Source organism: Dunckerocampus dactyliophorus, chromosome 15, assembly GCF_027744805.1.
Source record: "Dunckerocampus dactyliophorus isolate RoL2022-P2 chromosome 15, RoL_Ddac_1.1, whole genome shotgun sequence".
In the NCBI taxonomy this organism is placed as follows: domain Eukaryota; kingdom Metazoa; phylum Chordata; class Actinopteri; order Syngnathiformes; family Syngnathidae; genus Dunckerocampus; species Dunckerocampus dactyliophorus.
The window spans coordinates 11,591,318-11,611,111 of record NC_072833.1 but is presented as its reverse complement, the minus strand read 5'-3'; the positions used below and the strand labels follow the sequence as shown (position 1 = coordinate 11,611,111).

The 19,794-nt window shown below is 43.4% G+C and overlaps 5 protein-coding genes across 10 annotated transcripts; all 5 read right to left on the bottom strand.

Moving 5' to 3' along the window:
• Positions 1-2,182: 2,182 nt before the first annotated feature.
• On the bottom strand, positions 2,183-4,722 carry LOC129194849 (uncharacterized). Of its 2 annotated transcripts, none has more exons than XM_054800295.1 (5): positions 4,575-4,722; positions 4,172-4,495; positions 3,073-3,528; positions 2,953-2,999; positions 2,183-2,866 (listed from the first exon to the last, which is right to left on the bottom strand). In XM_054800295.1, exons 1-5 carry the CDS (start codon positions 4,615-4,617, stop codon positions 2,741-2,743), a joined length of 996 nt encoding a protein of 331 aa, XP_054656270.1. In that variant the 5' UTR covers positions 4,618-4,722; the 3' UTR covers positions 2,183-2,740. The 2 variants fall into 2 exon arrangements, with proteins under 2 accessions (XP_054656270.1, XP_054656271.1); XM_054800296.1 differs by having other exon boundaries at positions 4,397-4,495.
• A 447-nt stretch (positions 4,723-5,169) lies between these two features.
• Positions 5,170-6,751, bottom strand: si:dkey-165a24.9 (probable G-protein coupled receptor 132). Of its 2 annotated transcripts, XM_054800298.1 has the most exons (4): positions 6,601-6,751; positions 6,053-6,538; positions 5,850-5,929; positions 5,170-5,597 (listed from the first exon to the last, which is right to left on the bottom strand). In XM_054800298.1, the coding sequence occupies exons 2-4, from the start codon at positions 6,425-6,427 to the stop codon at positions 5,183-5,185; spliced, it is 870 nt and encodes a 289-aa protein (XP_054656273.1). In that variant the 5' UTR covers positions 6,428-6,538; positions 6,601-6,751; the 3' UTR covers positions 5,170-5,182. The 2 variants fall into 2 exon arrangements, with proteins under 2 accessions (XP_054656273.1, XP_054656272.1); XM_054800297.1 differs by having other exon boundaries at positions 5,850-6,538; positions 6,601-6,748.
• Positions 6,752-7,000: 249 nt separating this feature from the next.
• ugt5g1 (UDP glucuronosyltransferase 5 family, polypeptide G1) lies at positions 7,001-9,982 on the bottom strand. Its single transcript, XM_054800285.1, has 2 exons — positions 9,393-9,982; positions 7,001-9,005 (listed from the first exon to the last, which is right to left on the bottom strand). The coding sequence occupies exon 2, from the start codon at positions 9,000-9,002 to the stop codon at positions 7,422-7,424; it is 1,581 nt and encodes a 526-aa protein (XP_054656260.1). The 5' UTR covers positions 9,003-9,005; positions 9,393-9,982; the 3' UTR covers positions 7,001-7,421.
• A 1,044-nt stretch (positions 9,983-11,026) lies between these two features.
• On the bottom strand, positions 11,027-13,147 carry LOC129194856 (cornifelin homolog A-like). Of its 2 annotated transcripts, XM_054800306.1 has the most exons (5): positions 13,009-13,147; positions 12,738-12,852; positions 11,579-11,733; positions 11,385-11,469; positions 11,027-11,268 (listed from the first exon to the last, which is right to left on the bottom strand). In XM_054800306.1, the coding sequence occupies exons 2-5, from the start codon at positions 12,844-12,846 to the stop codon at positions 11,255-11,257; spliced, it is 363 nt and encodes a 120-aa protein (XP_054656281.1). In that variant the 5' UTR covers positions 12,847-12,852; positions 13,009-13,147; the 3' UTR covers positions 11,027-11,254. The 2 variants fall into 2 exon arrangements, with proteins under 2 accessions (XP_054656281.1, XP_054656280.1); XM_054800305.1 differs by having other exon boundaries at positions 11,054-11,469; positions 13,009-13,042.
• A 688-nt stretch (positions 13,148-13,835) lies between these two features.
• LOC129194854 (cornifelin homolog B-like) lies at positions 13,836-16,881 on the bottom strand. 3 transcript variants are annotated; one of them, XM_054800303.1, is made up of 4 exons: positions 16,786-16,881; positions 16,412-16,521; positions 16,194-16,348; positions 13,836-15,455 (listed from the first exon to the last, which is right to left on the bottom strand). In XM_054800303.1, the coding sequence occupies exons 2-4, from the start codon at positions 16,512-16,514 to the stop codon at positions 15,267-15,269; spliced, it is 447 nt and encodes a 148-aa protein (XP_054656278.1). In that variant the 5' UTR covers positions 16,515-16,521; positions 16,786-16,881; the 3' UTR covers positions 13,836-15,266. The 3 variants fall into 3 exon arrangements, with proteins under 3 accessions (XP_054656278.1, XP_054656277.1, XP_054656279.1); XM_054800302.1 differs by having other exon boundaries at positions 16,412-16,516; positions 16,786-16,878; XM_054800304.1 differs by having other exon boundaries at positions 16,412-16,534; positions 16,786-16,858.
• Positions 16,882-19,794: the final 2,913 nt, after the last annotated feature.

Genomic DNA, 19,794 nt, shown 5'->3' with positions numbered 1-19,794 from the left:
TACCTTTTTTCTTCACTGCAAATCTTACGTTTAAGAAGGGCCCACAAGTACTCAGTAGGGTTTAGGTCAGGTGAGCAAGGAGGTCATGTCATTATTTTTTCATCCTTAAGACCTTTACTAGCTAGCGACGCAGTGGAGTACTTGGATGCATGAGATGGAGCATTGTCCTGCATCAAAATCATGGTCTTCTTGAAAGATGCTGTTTCCTGTACCACTGTGTGGAAAAAATTGGCAGTAGGTTTGGGAGTTGAGTTTGAGTCCATCCTTAACCTGAAAAGGCCCAACAAGCTCATCTTTTAATAATTCCAGCCCTTCACCAGTACCCCACCTCCACCTTGCTGGCGTCTGAGTTGCTGATGCAGCCACGGGCTCATCCCTCTGGTCCATCAAGAGTCACTCTCATCTCATCAGTCCATAAAACTTTTGAAAAATGTGTCTTCAGATATTTCTTGGCCAAGCCATAGCCTTTCAACTTGTGTGCCTTGTTCAGTGGTGGTCGGGTTTCAGCCTTTCTTATCTTGGCCATGTCTCTGAGCACTGAACACCAGGTACCGTACTTCTGGACCCTCCAGGTAGATTACAGTTCTGGAATATGACAGCACTGGATGATAATGGGTTCCTCGGAGCTTCTCGTTTGATTTTTCTCAAATATTTGGCTTTGGATTTGCACGTTTTTCTCTCCACACGTTTCTTGCGACCCTTTTGTGCACTTGCAACAAAACATTCTAATGGTTGTGTGGTCACGTCCTAATATCTTGGCAATTTCATAGAGTGCTGCATCTCTATGAAAGATGTTTTACAGTTCTTGACTTTTCAGAGTCTGTTAAATCTCATTTCTGGCCCATTTTGCCAGAGGAAAAGAAGCTGCCTCATAATTGTGCTATTTAGCTGCTGGTAAACTGGTATACTCTGTCTATATGAAGTAAGGTGAGTGACCATTTGTGTTCATAAATTTAAAAAAAAGTACGAATGAATATCACGGCATGTGATGTCGCAGAAGCTGCGGCGATCGTGTTTGCGGTTGTGTAGTGACAGCGACAGACCTTCTCCAACAAGCCACCTCAGCGGACTGAGGAAGTCACGTCAGACGTTTAGCGAGAGAGAATCGCTGCACTGCCCCCTAATGGTGAAACTAAGAATGTCCCAGAGAATTATAATATGGTTGGCAAAAATTTTTTCCCATGAAAGTGTAATTTTGCCTCCAAAAATAATGTCCCAAACAAATGATAAGTTCAATATTCTATTAATCCAAACTAAATAAAATACATGTCACAAAAGTGACCATATGTTTTGTGTATGTCACATTTGTCAGCTAAAGATATCTATTTGGCAAAGTTTAGCTTAAAATAGTAATAACAACATGACTGCAAATTGTTGATCGCCTCTCTGAGTCTGCATTTGTGTGTGTGTGTGTTTGTGTGCGTGTGCTAACAGCCGTGAGTGACAGCCACAAACGGCAGGGATTTCATTCAGGCCGAATTCAAATTTGCGCCAATTTTTGTGAAGTTTAATTCAAAATTGTGAAAAATATAGGCATTTTTTGTTACAATCTGTACTTTTAAGCCACAGTAACGTATGCTAGCCGGTGGTGGTGCTCATATATTTTTTGGTTAAAAAAACAACATACATTGGAATGAGTTGCATCCAGTCCTTTTAATGTGGCCTGGTTTTGTTTTTTTGTACACAGCAACTTTTAAAACATACAAATAAAGTACAAATGAAGGCAATGGCGCAGCCTCACTACAGAGAGAAAAAAAATCCTTTTGTCTTCTTCTCATCATTTTAAGCAATGACTCTCGCTGTCTTCATCCAATATGTGTCACGTGTGGTTTGTGCGCTGACCGTGCCACTTTTAGATGACAGAAGTTTCCACAACTTTCCGCTGCACATGTATAGCAGAGGTGGAAATGAACACACTTCCTGCCTGCTGTGCACACAGCAAATAGTGCTGCGTGACTTGTTTTGACAACTGTGAACAATGTAGTTTCATGAGCATGATCAATTTATCCATCAGGACGAGTGCTACTCGAGGTAGCTGCCTTCAAGGGTTGGCTCATTGTGCATCACCAACAACCCTACTGTGGTAAAAGAGCATTTATTGGTCACGTGTCGGGAAATAATTCATGTTCTATGCCGTTCAATCCACCCCCCCCCACCCACCCACCCACACACACACACACCATATTCTGAGTAATGTAAAGAAATCCTGCAGTTTTTATTGTAAATGTCATTATTATTACACTCCTTGTTGTATTGTTCTGCTTTAAATAATGTTCTTTCTGTCATTCTTTATGGGAGGACCAGGAAAATAGAAATAATACGAAAAACGCATTGAAAGACAAAATAATCCATCAAGTAAAAAAATAGCATGCTTGCTAACTCCACAACATATTCATGCATGTAATAAAGACAAGTCAAAAGGAAAGTCAATTAGTTAATGCGGTCGCTTCTCCTCGCAGGCAAGGTCAGTGGAACAAAATTGCCCCGGCTGGAAAGTGAGAAATGTTGGCCACCATGCTCACAAAAGTACAGCCCTTTGATAAAATGGCAGCTTCTGTTATACAGCTCGTTAAGTAACATTACAAAAATAATCTATATTAAATCGCATGTTAGATGGAATTGAGATTACAGTTTTTTTTAAAGTAGATTTTTTGTGCAGCCCGAGTACACATATTTTGCAAAAGCTACGTTACAAACGACGACAATAATAATCATAATAAACAGAATGACTTAGCAGACATCAGTCCACATATTTGAGTCTCACTCCAGCGTAGACAGTGTCCTCAGGGCTCCTCTGTCTCCTGCTGTTGGACTGTCTGTTTTTGAAGTCCAGAGCCACGTACGGCAAAGCAGCAGCGTCCCCACTCTGTCGGACAAACACACAAACAGCCTGTAAGTTTTTGGAGAGTGCATGTGCAGCGGCAGGAGTTCACTTGAGTTTCATGAGCCCACCTCATCTTCCACATTGTCTTCCAGGACACTTGGTTGCGTTGTTATTTCTGTCAGGATGATAGAGAAACATTACATTCCGATTTTTTGTGATTATTAGTGTTAAATAGATATTGATCGTACCACCATTTGGAAGCTGCTGTCTTCTGGACTTTTTGCAAATACAAACTGTGAGCAGGATATTGAAGAGGACAGACACAAGCAGAGCTGCAAGCAGACACTTTGTCAACAAAGTGTGTGTCTCTCCACCTCCAACATCCAGCCTGGTCCCCTCGCCAAACACGATCTCCCCACAGGAGGCCACAGCGCAGTAATACATCCCGGCGTCAGCGAGAGTGACGTCCTGCTTGGGAAGCATGTAAACGCAACGGCGCTCGGACGTCTTTGCACACCTGCTGCCGTTCCCCAAGTGGACGTACGTCATTCCCAAACGGGAGTCTCCTGAAGCCTCTCGGAACCAGTAGAACCTGTGATGTCCATCGCTGGTTCCAGGGTGCATGGCGCATTGTAAGCCAGCCGAACCCCCCGGAGTCGCCGTGATGAATGTTGGCTGCTGGAGGATGGATAGGTGGCTTGATTCTACAACAGAAATCAAATTTTGTCGACTGTAACGGCAGTTTTTGTTATTGCTCTTCTTGGATTTAATCTCCAAGATGAGACAAAGAAGGTGCACACAGCATACGCTGAATACAAACATTCACTCGCATACGCTGAATACAAACATTCACTCTATTGATAAATAGAAAATGACCATTTAATACATTGAAATGATCAGATCCAAACCTGTAATTGTTTACTGTCTCAGAACATGATCGGAATTAAAGAAGAGACAACCGCAGAACAAAGGAGCACTACGCTCACAACATAAACGTAATTATTTTGTGTTCAGGGTCATCAGATAATTATAATATTCTGGATATTTCCCATTACAGTGACCTCAGTGGGTGTTTAAAATGGACTTATTTTCAGGTAGTAAAACTTGGATTTACATTATTTTTCAATGAGCGCCTTACTCGTGATAAGATTGTAAGGTATGACATGCTGTGAACCCTTTTAATGTGGCAAACCATAATTATTTACTTAACTTTGCTTATAAAATCAGTCAGCCAATCACTGAACAAAAAACAAGACAAAATTATTGTAAAATATAATTAAATTGATACACTGTAGTCTTATAATTAACATTACAAAAGTAGCATAATGTACAAAAGAGGCCATGTACCTTGTACAACCAAAAATATTCCATTGTCAAAGCTCGTAACGCTGAGCTGTGTCTGCCCACAGTAGTACATGGCCGTGTCCGAGAGCCCCACATCGTAAATCTTTAGATGGAAGAAGTTTGCTCCGTGGCGAACCGTCAGTCGCTCGCTGACCTCCTCCGTTTTCTGAGGGCTTTTGGAATTGTGCAAGTAGACGTAGAAAGAGAAGACCATTTCAGGTTTGTCACCTGCAACCTGCTTGTACCAGCACAGATATTTGGCTCCGGGTTCGAAGAAGCAGGGGAGGCTCACATCGTCACCCAGGCTGGCAAAAAGGACAGTGGCATCTGAAACATAAACAGAAGTGTTAAGAAAATTCGGTGTATTATTTTCTATAGGAAAAAAAAGGAGCGTTGGATAACTTACAAGCTCTAAAAAGAGCGACCACGAGCATGCAAAGCTTGAACATCCTTCACTCTCGCCTTTCAGACTCCACCTTAATGCCGTTGTCACGAAAAAGGGGTCAACGACAAAAACATCCACCTCCTTCAGTGAAAAAAATAAGGGTCTTTGCATGAAAAACGTGTAGATTTGTGTCGGGCAATGTTTTGTCAATAAAAACTTCACTTAACAACTGAATTGTTTTCCATGATTATTTTTGTTGTACTCCCCACTATAAACATAAGCAAACACACACACTGTTGCAAAGTTAACAACGTTAGCTTAGTCTGTTTTGTCGTTTTGTGCCCTGTCCCCTGACAACTTCGATTATTTAAAGTGATCTTTGCCAGCAATATTTGAAGTGTGAGGCATAGCAGCTTGGGAAAAACAAAACAAAAATCTAATTTTTCAAACCTGCTTAGATAACTTCAGTTAGGCAAGGCAAAATTTGTTGATTTTAAGTTCCTACGATGACAGAATAAACAGAGTTTAGGCTGAGCAGAAAATCCAGAAAATAAGTTGTTCTGGGACTAGGCAAAGGCCCAAATGTAGCATACTCTCTGAGGGGAGGCCCAATGTGCCACACACCTGATCTACGTTACAAAAAGATTATTATGTCCACTTTCCCGATGTCCCTTGGCATCCTGGTGAGCTGTAGTGGTCTTTTTGTGAATGTTTTGGCCTCGCCCTGAGCAGGGCAGTGCCTTCCGCAGCTCCAGCCGGGCGTCGGCGCACAAAAAGATGTAGAAGAGGGGATCGAGCAGCGCGTTGAGGCTGGTCAACCCGTAGCACAGGCGGTAGAGCAGGAAGATAGCGCGCTCCAGTGCGCACGGCTCGTTGGCCCACAGCAAGGATGCAAATCTGTAGCCACCCACCAGGTGGTAGGGTCCGAACACGACGATGAAGTTGACTGTGATGACCACCAGGATGCCCACGATCTTGTGACGCTCATGGGCCGACAGGGTGGGAGAGCGGCGCAGAGTCACTCCAATGTGGGCTGAAGTGTAGCTGAAAGAGGAGGGGTGAGAGCGCCATCACTTTTGGAGGACATTACATGACTTTTGACAAAAGGCAAGGAGAATGTTTTCATCCCTGTATTGTTGTAAGAATTATACAAAAAAAATTAAACACTCCCACAAAATTTGTGGGAAGGAATTTTTTGACACAAAGATACTATATTTTCTCTACATATTCAGTGTTGTGGACTGGGTTGTGGTGATGCAGCAAGCTATCATGACTGTGTTCTCCAGCTTAACTCACCCAAGTATGGCGCATGGCAACAGGAAGCCCAGAGCCACAGTGGTGATCTTGAAGTGAGCGTGTCTGAGGCTGACTGGGTACTGCTCCAGACACAGCAGTCGGTCCGGGTTGAAAACAGACGGCAAGAGTCCAAACAGGCAGAAGAGAAACGTAAGTGTCCACACCGCCACGCCTGAAACTGCGGCCACCCTGACCGTCCTCACCCTACGGCTGCTCAGCGGGAACACGATGGCCAGGCAGCGGTCCAGCGCTATCAGGCACAGGAACATGACACTGGCATAGACATTGACGTAGAACACATAGCCTACCAGCTCACACGTGAGTCGACCGTAGGGCCAGCGGTGGTTGCCCTGGAGGTACAGGATCCACAAGGGAAGGGTGAGCAGCTGCAGGAGGTCGGACAGCAGCAGATTGAGAATGTAGACCTGCTGGCAACTACCATTACCGCGGCCCAAGTGGTACAGTCCCCATAGCGATAGCAGGTTGCTGGGCAGGCCCAAGGAGAACACCAAGCCGTATATGCAAGTCAGGCCAAGTACGTCTGTGTCCAAAGGAAGGCCACAGCTGTCATTGGACATGTCTCTGCTGGACAAACTCGTTCAGAAGCAAGTGTTCTTTATGTCATATTCCTCCAGTGGGGCTCCAAATTGCCAGTCACTTCCAAGCATGAATAATCTAGCAGGGGTCACCTGCAACACAGAGAAGGTTACCATCATGTCAAAAATAATCTACTCCAGTGTAATTTGCTCACCCCTGGAAGCTTTGCTGCTGATCTTGCTGCTGCTGTGACCCGCACTCTGCAAGTGCTGGGAACACGGTGTCTGGACCGACTTTTGTCCATTCTTTGATCGTTTCCTACCACAGGAAGTCAACGTCTTCAGCTTTAAGGGCAACATCCTGAGGGAGGAGAACGCCTATCGTGCCCAGAACAAAAACATACACTTGGAGGAGACATGGCTATCATGCTGGCCTCATGCACGGCTGTCACTTTTGCCCTTTCGTTAGACGCATTCAACACATGAACACCTTCCTTCATTGTATTCATCAAGATTTGGGATGTGTACATTGTTGCTCCACTAGCTTCATTTTATTTAAAATCTCACTTACCATGCACACAAGAAAGATATTGGTATTTATTTTATTTCTTATTGAGTGTTGTTTTACCTGACAAGAATGAAAACACAGAATACACAAGAGAATTTTTATTTTAATGAAATAAGACCTGCATTTATAAGAGTGGCAAATAAGGCCAAGGGTTTTTTCTAGACATTTAGGAAGTGTTATGAACTCTGCTCAGGCACCACGGAAAAAGAAAACACAATTGACATTGTTTCAGGGAAAGAATGGCTCAGTGGGGGCAATGGCTTGAAGAAAGTATATCTACCATGTGGTTTAAAAGGGCTTGTTCGTGCCCAATCACTCATTCATATCCAATTTGGCCAATATCCAACAAAACACTCCCACCACACACCAAAGATCTTCACTTGTCCATCTTTTATGCTGTACCATTGCAATCAATGCTGGATTAGTGATCAGTGCTTCAGCAACTGCAAAAACAAGTCACCAAATTTATTATTCAGATTTCATCTTTCTCCTGAACCTGCGGCAACAGACACTCTTACAGATAAAGATGGAAGCCCCCACAAAGGCTCCGACAACAGCAACCATGACAAGAAGCACGTCCAGGCAGAAGTAGGAGTACCAGGCAAGGCCGTAAGCTGCCGGCCGCAGATGGGCCGCTCCTTTGTGCCTGATGACGTACTCGATCCAAAAGATGGCCACATTTAAAGGAGACACGGGGCGGTCGTGATGGACCTGAGAGAGTCGAAGTATGTTGTCGCGGTATGATGGAGTCTCGAGAATGTCTTTAAGAGCCTGGAGGAAGTCTTCCTGGGTAAGTGATTTAGCCTCCAACACAAGGGCTGCCCCACGCACCTTCAGCCGGAGAAGGTTGTCAAACTGGTCAAAGAGCAGCGGCAGACCCAGAACCGGAACTCCGTGGTAGATCGCCTCATAGATGCCGTTGGTGCCCCCGTGGGCGACAAACACGCGAGTTTTGGGGTGTCCCAGGAGGTCATTCTGAGGCAGCCAGTCCACCAGCAGGGTGTTGTTTCCTAAGGATGATGGCTTTTCTCCCACGATCCTCCAGATCACCTTCTGAGGCAGCTGAGCAAATGCAGCCGCGATGGCATTGGTGACCTCACGAGGCAGGGCCGAGACCAACGTTCCCAAAGACATGACCACCACCCCGTGTTCCCCAGAACTCTGCATGAAGGCCTCCAGATCAGGAGTAAGGGGCCGGGCCTTTTTACACTGGAACCCCCCTACATAGACCATGTTGGGCATTGTCGGGCGAGGGAGCTCAAAGACGAAATCTGACCTCACCAGCCAGATATCTGCTGCAAGTTCCAAGGAGAGCAGGTCTGTTCCAGGAGGGAAGTGCCTCTGGAATACATCTGAGTACTTTGGGTTTATGTAAAAGTAAATTTCAATGACACTATAAATGTAATGCAACATGTTCTTGAGCCTTCCCTGGAAATCCATCTGGTCATGTAGTTCACTTCCGGACACAGGGACAAAGGACAGAGGAGAGGGGGATGTGGCGAAGTGACTCTCTCCATTATTAATCCAGCGCACGTTGAAGATCATCGGCAACTTCAGGTAATTCCCCAGGAGCACCCCCACTGTCAGGCCAGGGTCGGTTAACATAACATCAAACTTGGCATCCTGTAGCTTCCTCATGAAAACCGGATCGTCCAACATAGTAGCAACCGCCGCGGCGAGAATACTGTGACCCATGGACAGCATGTTTGTAATGAGGCGCTGCTGGCAAAATGTCCTCAGGAAGTTGGCGGACTTGCGGCACTCGATCACGTCCTTGAGTATCTCATTGTAGAAGTCCTTACTGGTGCCGTCCTCCAGCATGGGCACGGTGATGGACGTGTAAAAGGAGGCATTGGTGGGGATGTACCAGCTCTTGGGTGAGTGCAGCACGGTGAGGAAGTGTCCTCGGGAGTGCAGCTCCTTCAGGATCACCTCCATGTTGATCCAGTGGCTCCCGTCCACCGGCACCACCAGGATCCTGCTACAGCCAGCGGGCCTGAGTGACAGGAAGCTGAGAAGTACAAGGAGCACTGGAAAGACGTGGGACATTTCCTGGCAAGGAAGACATATTTACAACACATCTTTGAACAGCTCTTATGTTGACATTTACAGTATGTCACTGAGTCATCATGAATACACTTTCAATCTATGTGTTTATTCGTGCTACTAGTTTTTAAGCATAACTTGCAACACCTAACAACAAACATTAAAATGCGACACAACTGCAGGTCAATTTAAAGCCATGATTTATAACTATATTGCTTTTGAATGCATGAAACGGTTTTGTTTGCTTATTTGCTTGTTTCATTTTTTGCATGTTTAGTTTGTGCTGTCGACATGCCCTCAGACATTCCTCGAGGTACAGATAAAGGTTGACTGAATGAATCAATATAGGGAACAACACGGTAATGAATGGTGCAGTGTGCTCAATAGTCTCACCTCTGTTGTGTTTGTTGTATTAAAATCCACAAGTTTTCCTCCTGAGGTCTAAGACGTGCAGTATTGATTCTATTTAACGCAAAAGTGGTAACACACCACCTGATCCGCCAGGTCAAAGTCCACATTTCAGGGTTATCAGTGAAAAGTCTCCACTGTTGTGGGTGTAGTTTGTGCGGGGCTATCATGCCACTGAAGCAACATGTTACACAACGTGCTTTAAGTCTTTTAAAATTCTCAACTCAAAACAGACTCTACGCCTCTGTTGTTGCCATGGTGAGCCCCTATCACTGACGTTGGAGATCTGTGTTGTCAGTGGAGCTGTCTGGACATATGGACAGAAACATTGGTGCATTGGTCTGTCCTGTTAGGATGTAGCGTTCATTATTGTCACCGCTAAATATAACACATAAATATGCATTAAAGACAAAGCAGGATTGCTCCAGTGATGCGTGAGTCGCCATGTCAAAACAAATGCATTGAAAACAACATCAATAATAACAATAATAAATACATTTCCTTGCACCTCTTCAAGGTCGATCTGAAAGCCAACAAGCTCTCGGGACGCTCGCTGCTCCACAAGCACTTCCTTCCTGCAATTGTCCACGGTCTCATGATGATGGGTCGTTTACAATCCCTATGTCCTACTCCAACACCCACCGACACCCGATTGTTTTTGAGGCATGAGTCAGTCTTTATGATACAATAATTTTGCGGGAATTTTACACAATGTTCTGTGTTTATGCGGCCCCTCCCCCAGAGACAGCTTTGGAAAGTTCCACACGTGTGTTGTAACTTGAATTCATGGCTAATATGCACACTAGGCCTTAACATAGCCTGCACAGTGTAGTGATGTCCAGTACAAGCTGCATCAACAATGATGCCTTCATGATATAATAATACCAGTGGTAAGCATCCCCCCCAAAACTGAACCCTTCAACTATATACAAATATTTATTTGATTTTTTCTTTAAAATTGTAAAATTTTTGGCTCTATCACCATAACACCGAAGCGGTTTGGGGGGATATTTATGAATAAATGGGGACTGATGACATCAGATCAAAATCTGTATACTTTTTCTACTGAAGGCTGCATATTTTACAGTCAGAGGACACAGGGGCTATTTTGATATTTACAATTTTCTAAAAAGCCTAAAACCGATCCAGTGTAGACATAGAAATACATTTTACTGTATATAAAACAGCCTGAATCTCAGTTTTGTGTTAAATGTGGCAAAGCGTATTATTTTTATTATTATCATGATGTAAAGTGCAATATCAATATTTTGTCTCAACCCTAGTCCTAGAAAAGTGTAAATGTTTTCATTTGTTACTTTATTTGATATATGCTCAGTGTGAACTCAGTACAGTACTATCAGTTTTTGATGCATATCAAGTAGTTTCACCTTTGGCTGTTACAGCCCACTTGCATCGATGCCACGTGGGGCACTGACCATCTGTACCAGATTCACCCAATAGGACGCAAGAGCCATTTTGATATTTTTTAATTTTCTAAAAAGACTAGCCAAAAGTTATATAATTTAATTACATATGTATAAAACAACATGTATCTCACCTTTTTGTTGTTACTACTGGATCAGCATTTGACATTTTTTTCTCCTTTTTGCTCTTTTTTTATTGTTTTTTTAATTAATTGTATTTTTAGAATGTGCTGCAGGCCAAGAAAAGACTTGTCACACCGGGACACCTATGATGTAGTGTATAATAACTTTATAAAAACAAAATTATTTTATTTGATTTTTTCTTGCGATGTCACAGAGGTCAAGTCTCTCGTGCTATTATGTGATGTTCCGTTTGTCCCAAAGTTTAATCAGCTGCTCTGTGACATTCCAAGAGTGGAGATCTCAGATATCGTCAGCTGAAGGAAGTGGACACAAAGTAAAAGATGGCTCTGTTGGCTTCAGTGATAACGCAGGGATAACATTTTTTTTTTTTATCTTCAGGATGCCATGTTGACAAATGTAATGGGGTTACTTCTGACTTGCATCTCTCTGGCTATTTGGCACCATGTGCACGGCCCGCAGCAGCAAGCGTACACGCAGTCGTTGCAGACTGTACCCTGTGGACAAAATGCACCACCTTTTTTTAAATGAACCAAAACAAACACAGGACGATCACACCTTTAACCAAAATACACAAAACATACAATGTAGCAATTGTGCGTCTACCTCGATGTTGTAACGCTGGCGTACAGACACCCTGAGGGCGGTGGTCATGGGCGGGATGATCCCAAAGGCGTCCAGCAGCGGTAGACAGAGACACTCTCCGGCATCGACTGACGTTTTACATGTGAAGCATGGAATGCACCAGAAGGCGAAACAGCCTGAAAAGAACATAATAAGCCATTAATGGCAATGGTTTAGTTTCAAACATGCTTAAGATAATAACAATAAGGAACACAATTTGTTTAAATTTACACAGTTCAAGATGTCTGAAAAGCAGTAGGAGGAAGCAGAGCTTATTTAACTGACCCCTTCTCCTTGTCTCAGCAGTTACTGGAAATAGATAGTTTATTAAATAACAAAATAATAACTGCAGGAGTAAATACAAACAGAAACACTGTGTGACGAATGAAGAAATATAGAAGAGTAAACTCATGCATGCACAGGGAGAACATGCAACCTCCACACAGAGATGCCCAACAGAGATTAGAACCCACATCCTCCAGATCTCCTGACTGTTTGGCCAACATGCTTTTACATTATTGGTGAGCGTGTTGGTGTTTGCTTGAATTTCAATACAGTATTTTTGGACAGGATGCTTAGAAGAACCGAGAGATCAACATTAGTCTCACTGCATGGAAGCACATAGTTTATTTTCATTATAAACTTGATTAAAATTATTAATTAATTACTTGAGACACCTGCACTGCTTGTGATGAGTCCCATCTGGTCAGCTTCCCCCGTTCTTTTCCCACCAGTGTCACATCTGGTGTGAGGCTGTTAAGCTGCCTGTTTGGCTTTGCTCCTGTTGGCTTTATGGCCCTTGTGTGCTTCAATTTTGAGAATGTTGTTTTACCTTCCTGTTGGCAACTTTTGACTCTTTTGTTTTCGCAAAAACTTTCCTTCCTGCCTGTTGTTCCCAAATCACACCACCACCACCCTGGTGCATTTAAATGCTCTTAAAAGTGCACACAGTTAAGTGTTAAATCATATGGGGAATCCAAGGCGGTAACGCTATCAGCGCCTGCATATCCTCCTCAACGCCTCATCTCCAATCTGCAGCATTCCTGTGCATCAGGCTGCATCAGGCCTAGCCATCAGCTGCGTGCAGAGACAGGAGGGTTATAAAGGAGCACTGGGCCGTGCAGGAAACACTCCCTCTTACACATATTCACGTCCTGGAAGCAGTCGCAGATGCCTGAGCTCCACTGGTTTGACATGGATGTCATGGTGGTCATGGTGAAGGGCTTGGGTTGGCTCAGTTGTTGTGACATGGCTGACTGAGGGAGAAAATAGAAGAAATAGAAATAAATGTAGAAAAGATCAAACAAAAACAATTCAGCACCACAGTTTGGTCTTACTTTAAGAGTTCTGTGCATTTTATGTGCATTTCCCACAATGTAATGCAAAAAAGATACAGTGCATGGACATCTTACCTGAGCAGTGTGTGGTCCAGTCTCATCATGAGCATCTCCGTCGTGCTTATTTTATAGACACACGTGTCTGTGTCGCACTAACAGGTCGGGCCGGTCCTATAGCGTGCCAAATTGTGTCATGTCGAGCAGACTGATTGTGTTGATAAGATATACTTATTGAAAAGTGCGTCAGTGTCAATTTGCTTACGTGGTGCGAGACACTCTGGAATACCAAATAAGAATACTTTTTTTGCGCTGATAGGACATTATGATAAATATGAGGGCAGGGTTTTAGGTGCCACAACTATGTAAAAGTGCACAACCGCAGCACTTTTACATAGTAAAACAGTAGATGACCAGATGTGACTCTAATTCCATTTAGCTTTTATGGCTGTGTTCACACTCGTGGTTCGGTACTCTGGTCCAGACGGGTAGATCCCCAGGGAACCCCAGGCACAGGGGTCTTTGCCAGCTCTCTGTCTCATGTGCATTGGAGCCCGCGGGCTGTAACCTGTAGGCTATTTCACTTAAGCTGGCATAGAGGAGATTTGCCTCGTCTCTGACTACCTTCTGTCAGTGCCACATTCATTAAATGGCAGCACTCCTCGAAACAATATGGGCTCTAACGCCTGGTACAACTAAAGGTACATTTGTTTGGACAAATATGATGATGATAACAAATATAGCTCATAAGAGTTTCATTTAAGAGCGGATATCTAGCAACTTTCATGGTTTTGTGGATAATAACCAAAATCACTCGAGTTCTTACATGAATAGCTACAGCATTGTACTGCCAAAAAATGTAACTCTTATGAGCTATTTTTGTTGTCATTGTTATAATTGTCCAAACAAAGGTACCTTTAGTTGTATCAGGCATTAAAATGAACAAGAAACTGAAGAAACAAGGGTGGTCTAATCATTTTTTTCCATGACTGTAGTTTAAAGCAGGGATGTCCAAAGTGCGGGGCCATTTTCGGCATTTGGCTGTTTTTGGCCAGCAGCACATTCTAAAAATGTAATTGAACAAGAAAAAAAACAAAAAAACAACAACAGCAAACTGCAGTATTTTTGTAAAAGTCAAAGTCAATATACTAAGAGAAAAAAGTTGTAACCTAAGAGAAAAAGGCATAATTTTACGTTTTATTTTTAAACTCATAATATTATGAGGAAAAATAATGTAATTTTAGTAGCATAGTGTTGAAATATTCAAGAAAAAAAATACATTATTATATAACATTATATACTATTATTATAGTTTGCAAGTTTGATCCTCCAGTGATGTCATTGTCTTCCGGGTATGTGGTGGTCATGGGAGTTGTAGTTGACCTGTGAAATACAGCTGATTCATTTCTTCTTCTTTTGGTCAGTTCATTCACTTTATTCAGTATTCATATTCAACTCATCTGGCCTTATTTGAAACTCCTTTTAAGTGACATTTATGGGGACAATATGCAAAGTAAAGGCGTTTTGTGCACTTTGCTCTAGACCAGGGGTCTCAAACTCGCGGCCCTCTGGCCATTTGCGGCCCACCAAATCGTATCTTGCGGCCCGCGACTGGACATCAAAGAGTAGTGTAACTGCAGCCAGCCTAAAAATGCAATTTTTTCATATGATATTGGGTATACAGGAAAGTTAAGTCCAAGTCCTTTTCAAACTCATGTATCGGAGCTTCAGAACAAGATAAAAAGTAGGTAGGATCGTATCATTCTAAATGAACCAATATCGGCCCTGAATGGTATCGGCAACCACGAAACGTGATACGAATCGAATTGTTAGTAAAACAAATAGTTACACCCCTAATAGCTTATCATAACCACACAACGATTACAAATTATTGGGTGCTTCTTTGAGGCTGCTGTCGTATATGTGCTGTTGTATATGTATATGTGCACGTGCCACGGACATTTACATGAACACCATACAGCGGTGAGTGAAAGCAGTGAACACCAATCCTCTTATTAGGGTCGAAATTAATTTTTTAAAATTTTTTCTAACTTCGAATTGTGACAAATCTAGACATGCATTTATTCAATCTGTTTTTATAAATCACTACTGCTAACAACTGTTACCCAGTGGTGGTGCCCTTATATTTTTGGGGTTGACACTGCAAGCTGTTTTTATTTGTATTCAAATATAAGAGACTAACAAATAGCTATATATGTTAATTTTGGCATTTCTTGGCAAAAACTCTTCACATACCTCTGCACACAACATCATCCCTGTGTTTTTAAAATAATATGATGACATGAAAGCTGATGAGCACAGTGAGTCCGAGTGGTTCAGACCAAGTGCGACCCCTGCAGGGGAGGGAGTCTAATGTATTTGGCTGCAGAAGAGGACAAGGACGAGGAGGAGGAGGATGAAGAGGAGGTGTGAGCTGCAGCCCTTCTTTTCAGCTCTCTGGAGATCTGCATCCAAGATAGTGAGTAGCAGCAGCATCCGTACAGGCAGTCGCTCCACACGCTGCCCTGCAAGAGAGCACGAGTGGGAGTTGAACACTTGCATGGACTTACGACTCCATATTATCACACCATCCTTAAAAATCATCACTTATACCTATGCAAGATTTTTCTGTTTCGTGTGCACTGTTGAGAGGAGGTAAAAATGCCACTACACAACGAGAGTGGCACTCGGTGACCTCCACCGAGACAACATTCCTAATACGGATGTGCACCTGTACACTGTAGATACTCTCCACCAGCATATGCAGGAACCTTATTCCTGGGATTCATGCATTCTTCACTGAGAAATTAGGAACATTTTTTACATGTAGCACATTCCGAGCTCATACTTTAGCAGTACTGAGCGTGAGCTGCGGCCCACTCCGCCTCCAGTGGAGCCAACATTACCAACCACCTCCTTCTACCATGGCAGCGTTCCAGCTCTGCAACCGCCTCCACCTCCATCTTAGTTTTACTGTACTTGCTGAGCACAGCGTCAAGCAGCAAGTCACAACTGGGCCTGCCAATGACCTTAGGAATGGAATACTACACCTTTTAATCAACTAATTTCTCAATCAGGGGCTGGGTCGGGCCCCTAAATTGTAACTCTACAAGACATAAGGAAGGTGCTTTTCTGTTACCAGTGCACAAAGCAAGGTCCGTAAAGGCCCATCCAACACCTCAGTATGAACTAGAATGGACATCAGTCAACATCAGTGATGTGACCACATGCTTGGAAATATTGTTCATATTTGAACACAGTACCTGTATGCCGTATCGTTCCCTCACAGAGGCCCTGATGGCGAGGGAGGCCGGGGGCACGCAGCCGATACAGTCCAGCAGGGGTAGCAGTGGGCACGCGCCCGCCTTGCTGCTCACCTTACAGGTGAACACAGGGAGGCAGCAGAGTGCAAAGCAGCCTGCACAAACACAAACAGGCTCAGTGCGCACAAAAACGTAAGGTCATAAGTACACTTACTTACAGTCTCCCATCTCTTCATGACACGCACACAGACCCGTGCTCCACTGCTCTGTCCCCTGGAGGCACCTACTTTGCGGCTGGACCCGGATCACATGTCGGGGCATCGCTGACCTCAGAGGATGCACTCAAAATTATAAGTGAACATTATTTTGGCCCTCGTTAGATTGTGCAGTTGTACCTAATGTTGTGTCCACTTAATGACACATTAACATTAAAGCAATCTTACACGTTGTTAATAAAGTAGCATCTGGGCTAACAGACTTCAGTGGACCGGATTGGACCCTGCTGACTCCAGTAACTCTTTACTAGATCCTCTCAGCTGTGCTTCTATCAATGATTCAGTGCTGGATAAGTTACTAAGAAAACAAAACTTACCTATCAATGTATTCCTCCGAAATCTTTACAAATCTTGTTGCACTTTTGTAGCTTAGTGTCTGCCTGCCACCGCATTAACTCGCTGTGTGCTTGACCTGCAGTGTTTTGGTGTAAACACGTAAAACCAGTTGCTGTGTGACTACTGCTGACCCAAGTGATGTTGATGTTGATCTACTCTTGAGAACTTTTCTGTCCAAGTAAGGATGCTGAGACAACAGGAAGTTTTCCATTTAAATGATAAGTCAAAGGGCAATACCATAGAGTAGTCAGTGAGCCTATAGATTTCATTATTATTTATTACTAGTTATACACTATACACTGAATATGAGTCAACACATACACATTATTGTCTAAATAGCTGGCAACAAAAGTAAGTAGCAAGATAATTGAGTCTTGCCTACAGTTAAGCATTGTGGTGGAAGTGTTATGGTCTGGGGCTGCATGAGTGCTGCTGGCACTGGCTGAGTTGTGGTTCATTGAGGGGAGACATTAATTCCAACACAAATGAGTAGCATGATAACTGTGTCCTGCCGAGAGTCAAGCAAGGTGGTGGTAGTGTCATGGTTAGGGTTCGGGTTGTGTTATTGAGGGGAAAAATGAGTTCCAACATGTTCTGTGACAATCTAAAGACAAAACTGGGCCGCATGGGAGTTTTCCAACATATGAAACACCTCCAAGATAAGTGCCTTCTTGAAGGGGATGGAGTGAACAGTTATGTTTCTTCTAGACCTGAACCCAATTGGGCACCTGTGGGGCATCCTTAAGGAGAAGGAAGGGAGGAAGGAAGGAAGGTGTGGGACCACAAGGTGTCTCACATCCACCAGCTCGACTACTGATGTCATCCTGGAGGAGTGGAAGAAGATTCCAGTAACAATCAGGTCAATTCCATGTCCAAGAGGATTAAGGCAGTGCTAGATAACACTGGTGCTCACACTAAATAGTCACACCAAGGACACAATTTGGACATGTTCACTGTGAGGTGTACTCATTGCATTGCCAGCTATTTCGACAATAATGGCTGCGTGTTGTTTCATTTTCAGTGGATAGTAAATCTATACTCTGAAGTATATCCTAGTTTACTTTCTATTTGATTGTACCTTAAGAAGACGTTCTGCATCAAAGCCCACATGATACTTCCAGTGATCCTCCGCATAGCATGGAGTTTGTGCACGATTTCTGTTTGTCCCCAATGGAGATAAGTTTAGGCCCTCTGCCTGCTCACGCATGAGGGCCCATGCAGCTGACTCAGTGAGATGACTGGGTAGATTTGTACAGCAAATGTTTCACAAGAGCTCTTCATGTGGAGACCATCAGCTAAAAGGGTCAAGTTTAAGTTGTTTTGGAGTTGATTTTAACAGAGGGAACAACTTGGGAGGTCTGCAAATCTTCAAGCTGGATCTGCAGATGTGAACTTTGCTCCCATGGCTGATGGATGGAACAGCGTTAAAACAAATTGCAAGAAGGCAGCAGTTAATATGTCACAGATTGATCCTGTCGAACACGCATTTATCAAGGGAAATTCACCGTTAGATTTTGGACTTGACAGGACCAAGATCTACGTTGGTGCAAAAGACCAATCTGTGGTGATACATCAACTCTGACCTGTGACATAGCCGTTGCTTTTGTGCAGGGGTGTCCAAACATTCTCTCCAAAGGTCACATACAGAAAAATTAAAGGATGGGAGGCTACTTTGATACGTTTTGTTTATTACAAATGCAAAACAATCCATTGTAGGTCAGTATATGCTAAGCTAACAATATATCTCATGTGTTTTTAGAATATGCCACAGGCCAATAAAAAACAAGTTGTGGGCCAAAAATGGCACCCCTTAGCATCACTTTAGACACCCCTGAACAAGTGGGAATATGGCCTCTTAACTGACACACATCCATCAATTATTCTTTCGATTGCCTCTTTTTGCTTATGCATCGTTGTGCCTTTTCCATTAGTGGCTTACTTCAGGCTTCTGATATACGTTAGAGAGTTACAGCACCAAATGTTCCTTTGACAGCTTGTCAGAGCACATCTTGTGTTTGGTTCGGATGGACTGCGTCGATCCAGTAATAGTAAAAAAGCATTATGGTAACGTTCAAGGTGGCCACACGGTGCTCCCGTGCAGCGATTCCGAACCACTGTGCTGCAGCACATTCGAGAGATCATCAAGCGTGCTGTAGGAAATTATCCAATTTAGCTGAATTATTATTTACTTACGCGCGGTGGTCTAGTGGTCAGCATGTTGGCCACACAGTCACACTCTGGAGATCGGGAAGACCTGGGTTTGGTTCTCCTTTGGGCATTTGTGTGTGTAGTTTGAATGTTCTCTACGTGTGTGGGTTTTCTCCGGGTACTTCGGTTTCCTCCCACATTCCAAAAACATGCATGTTAGGTTAATTGGCGACCCTAAATTGTCCATAGGTATGAATGTGAGTGTGAATGGTTGTTTGTCTATATGTGCCTTGCGATGGGCTGGCGACTCGTCCAGGGTGTACAAAGTCAGCTGGGATAGTCTCCAGCATGCCCCCGCGACCCTAATGAGGAGAACATAGAAAATGGATGGATGGATTATTTATTTATTACAAATAATGATTCTTTGTTCATCTATATATGCTACGTATAGTGGAAGGCAGAGCAATTACATTACCTGTGAGTCCACCTGTTGCCATTCATACAACATTTTTGCTCGGTGGTGATGTAAAACATGTTCCTTGGCTCAGTGGGGTTTGCATGTTCTCCCCATGTTTGCATGGGTTTTCCCTGTGTACTTTGTCCCACATCCCCAAAACATGCATGTTAGTCTAATTGTAGACTCTAGACCACGGGTGTCCGAACTTTACCACCAAGGGCCGCATACTGAAATATAAAAGTGCCAGGGACACTTGAATATTTTACATTTTGTAAACCAACCCATGTTAATATGCTAAGAAGTTGAAAACATTTCAAGAAAAAACAACCTCTATCTCAGCTTTGTGTTACAGTTGACAAAATGTATCATTATGAACTTTTTCTCC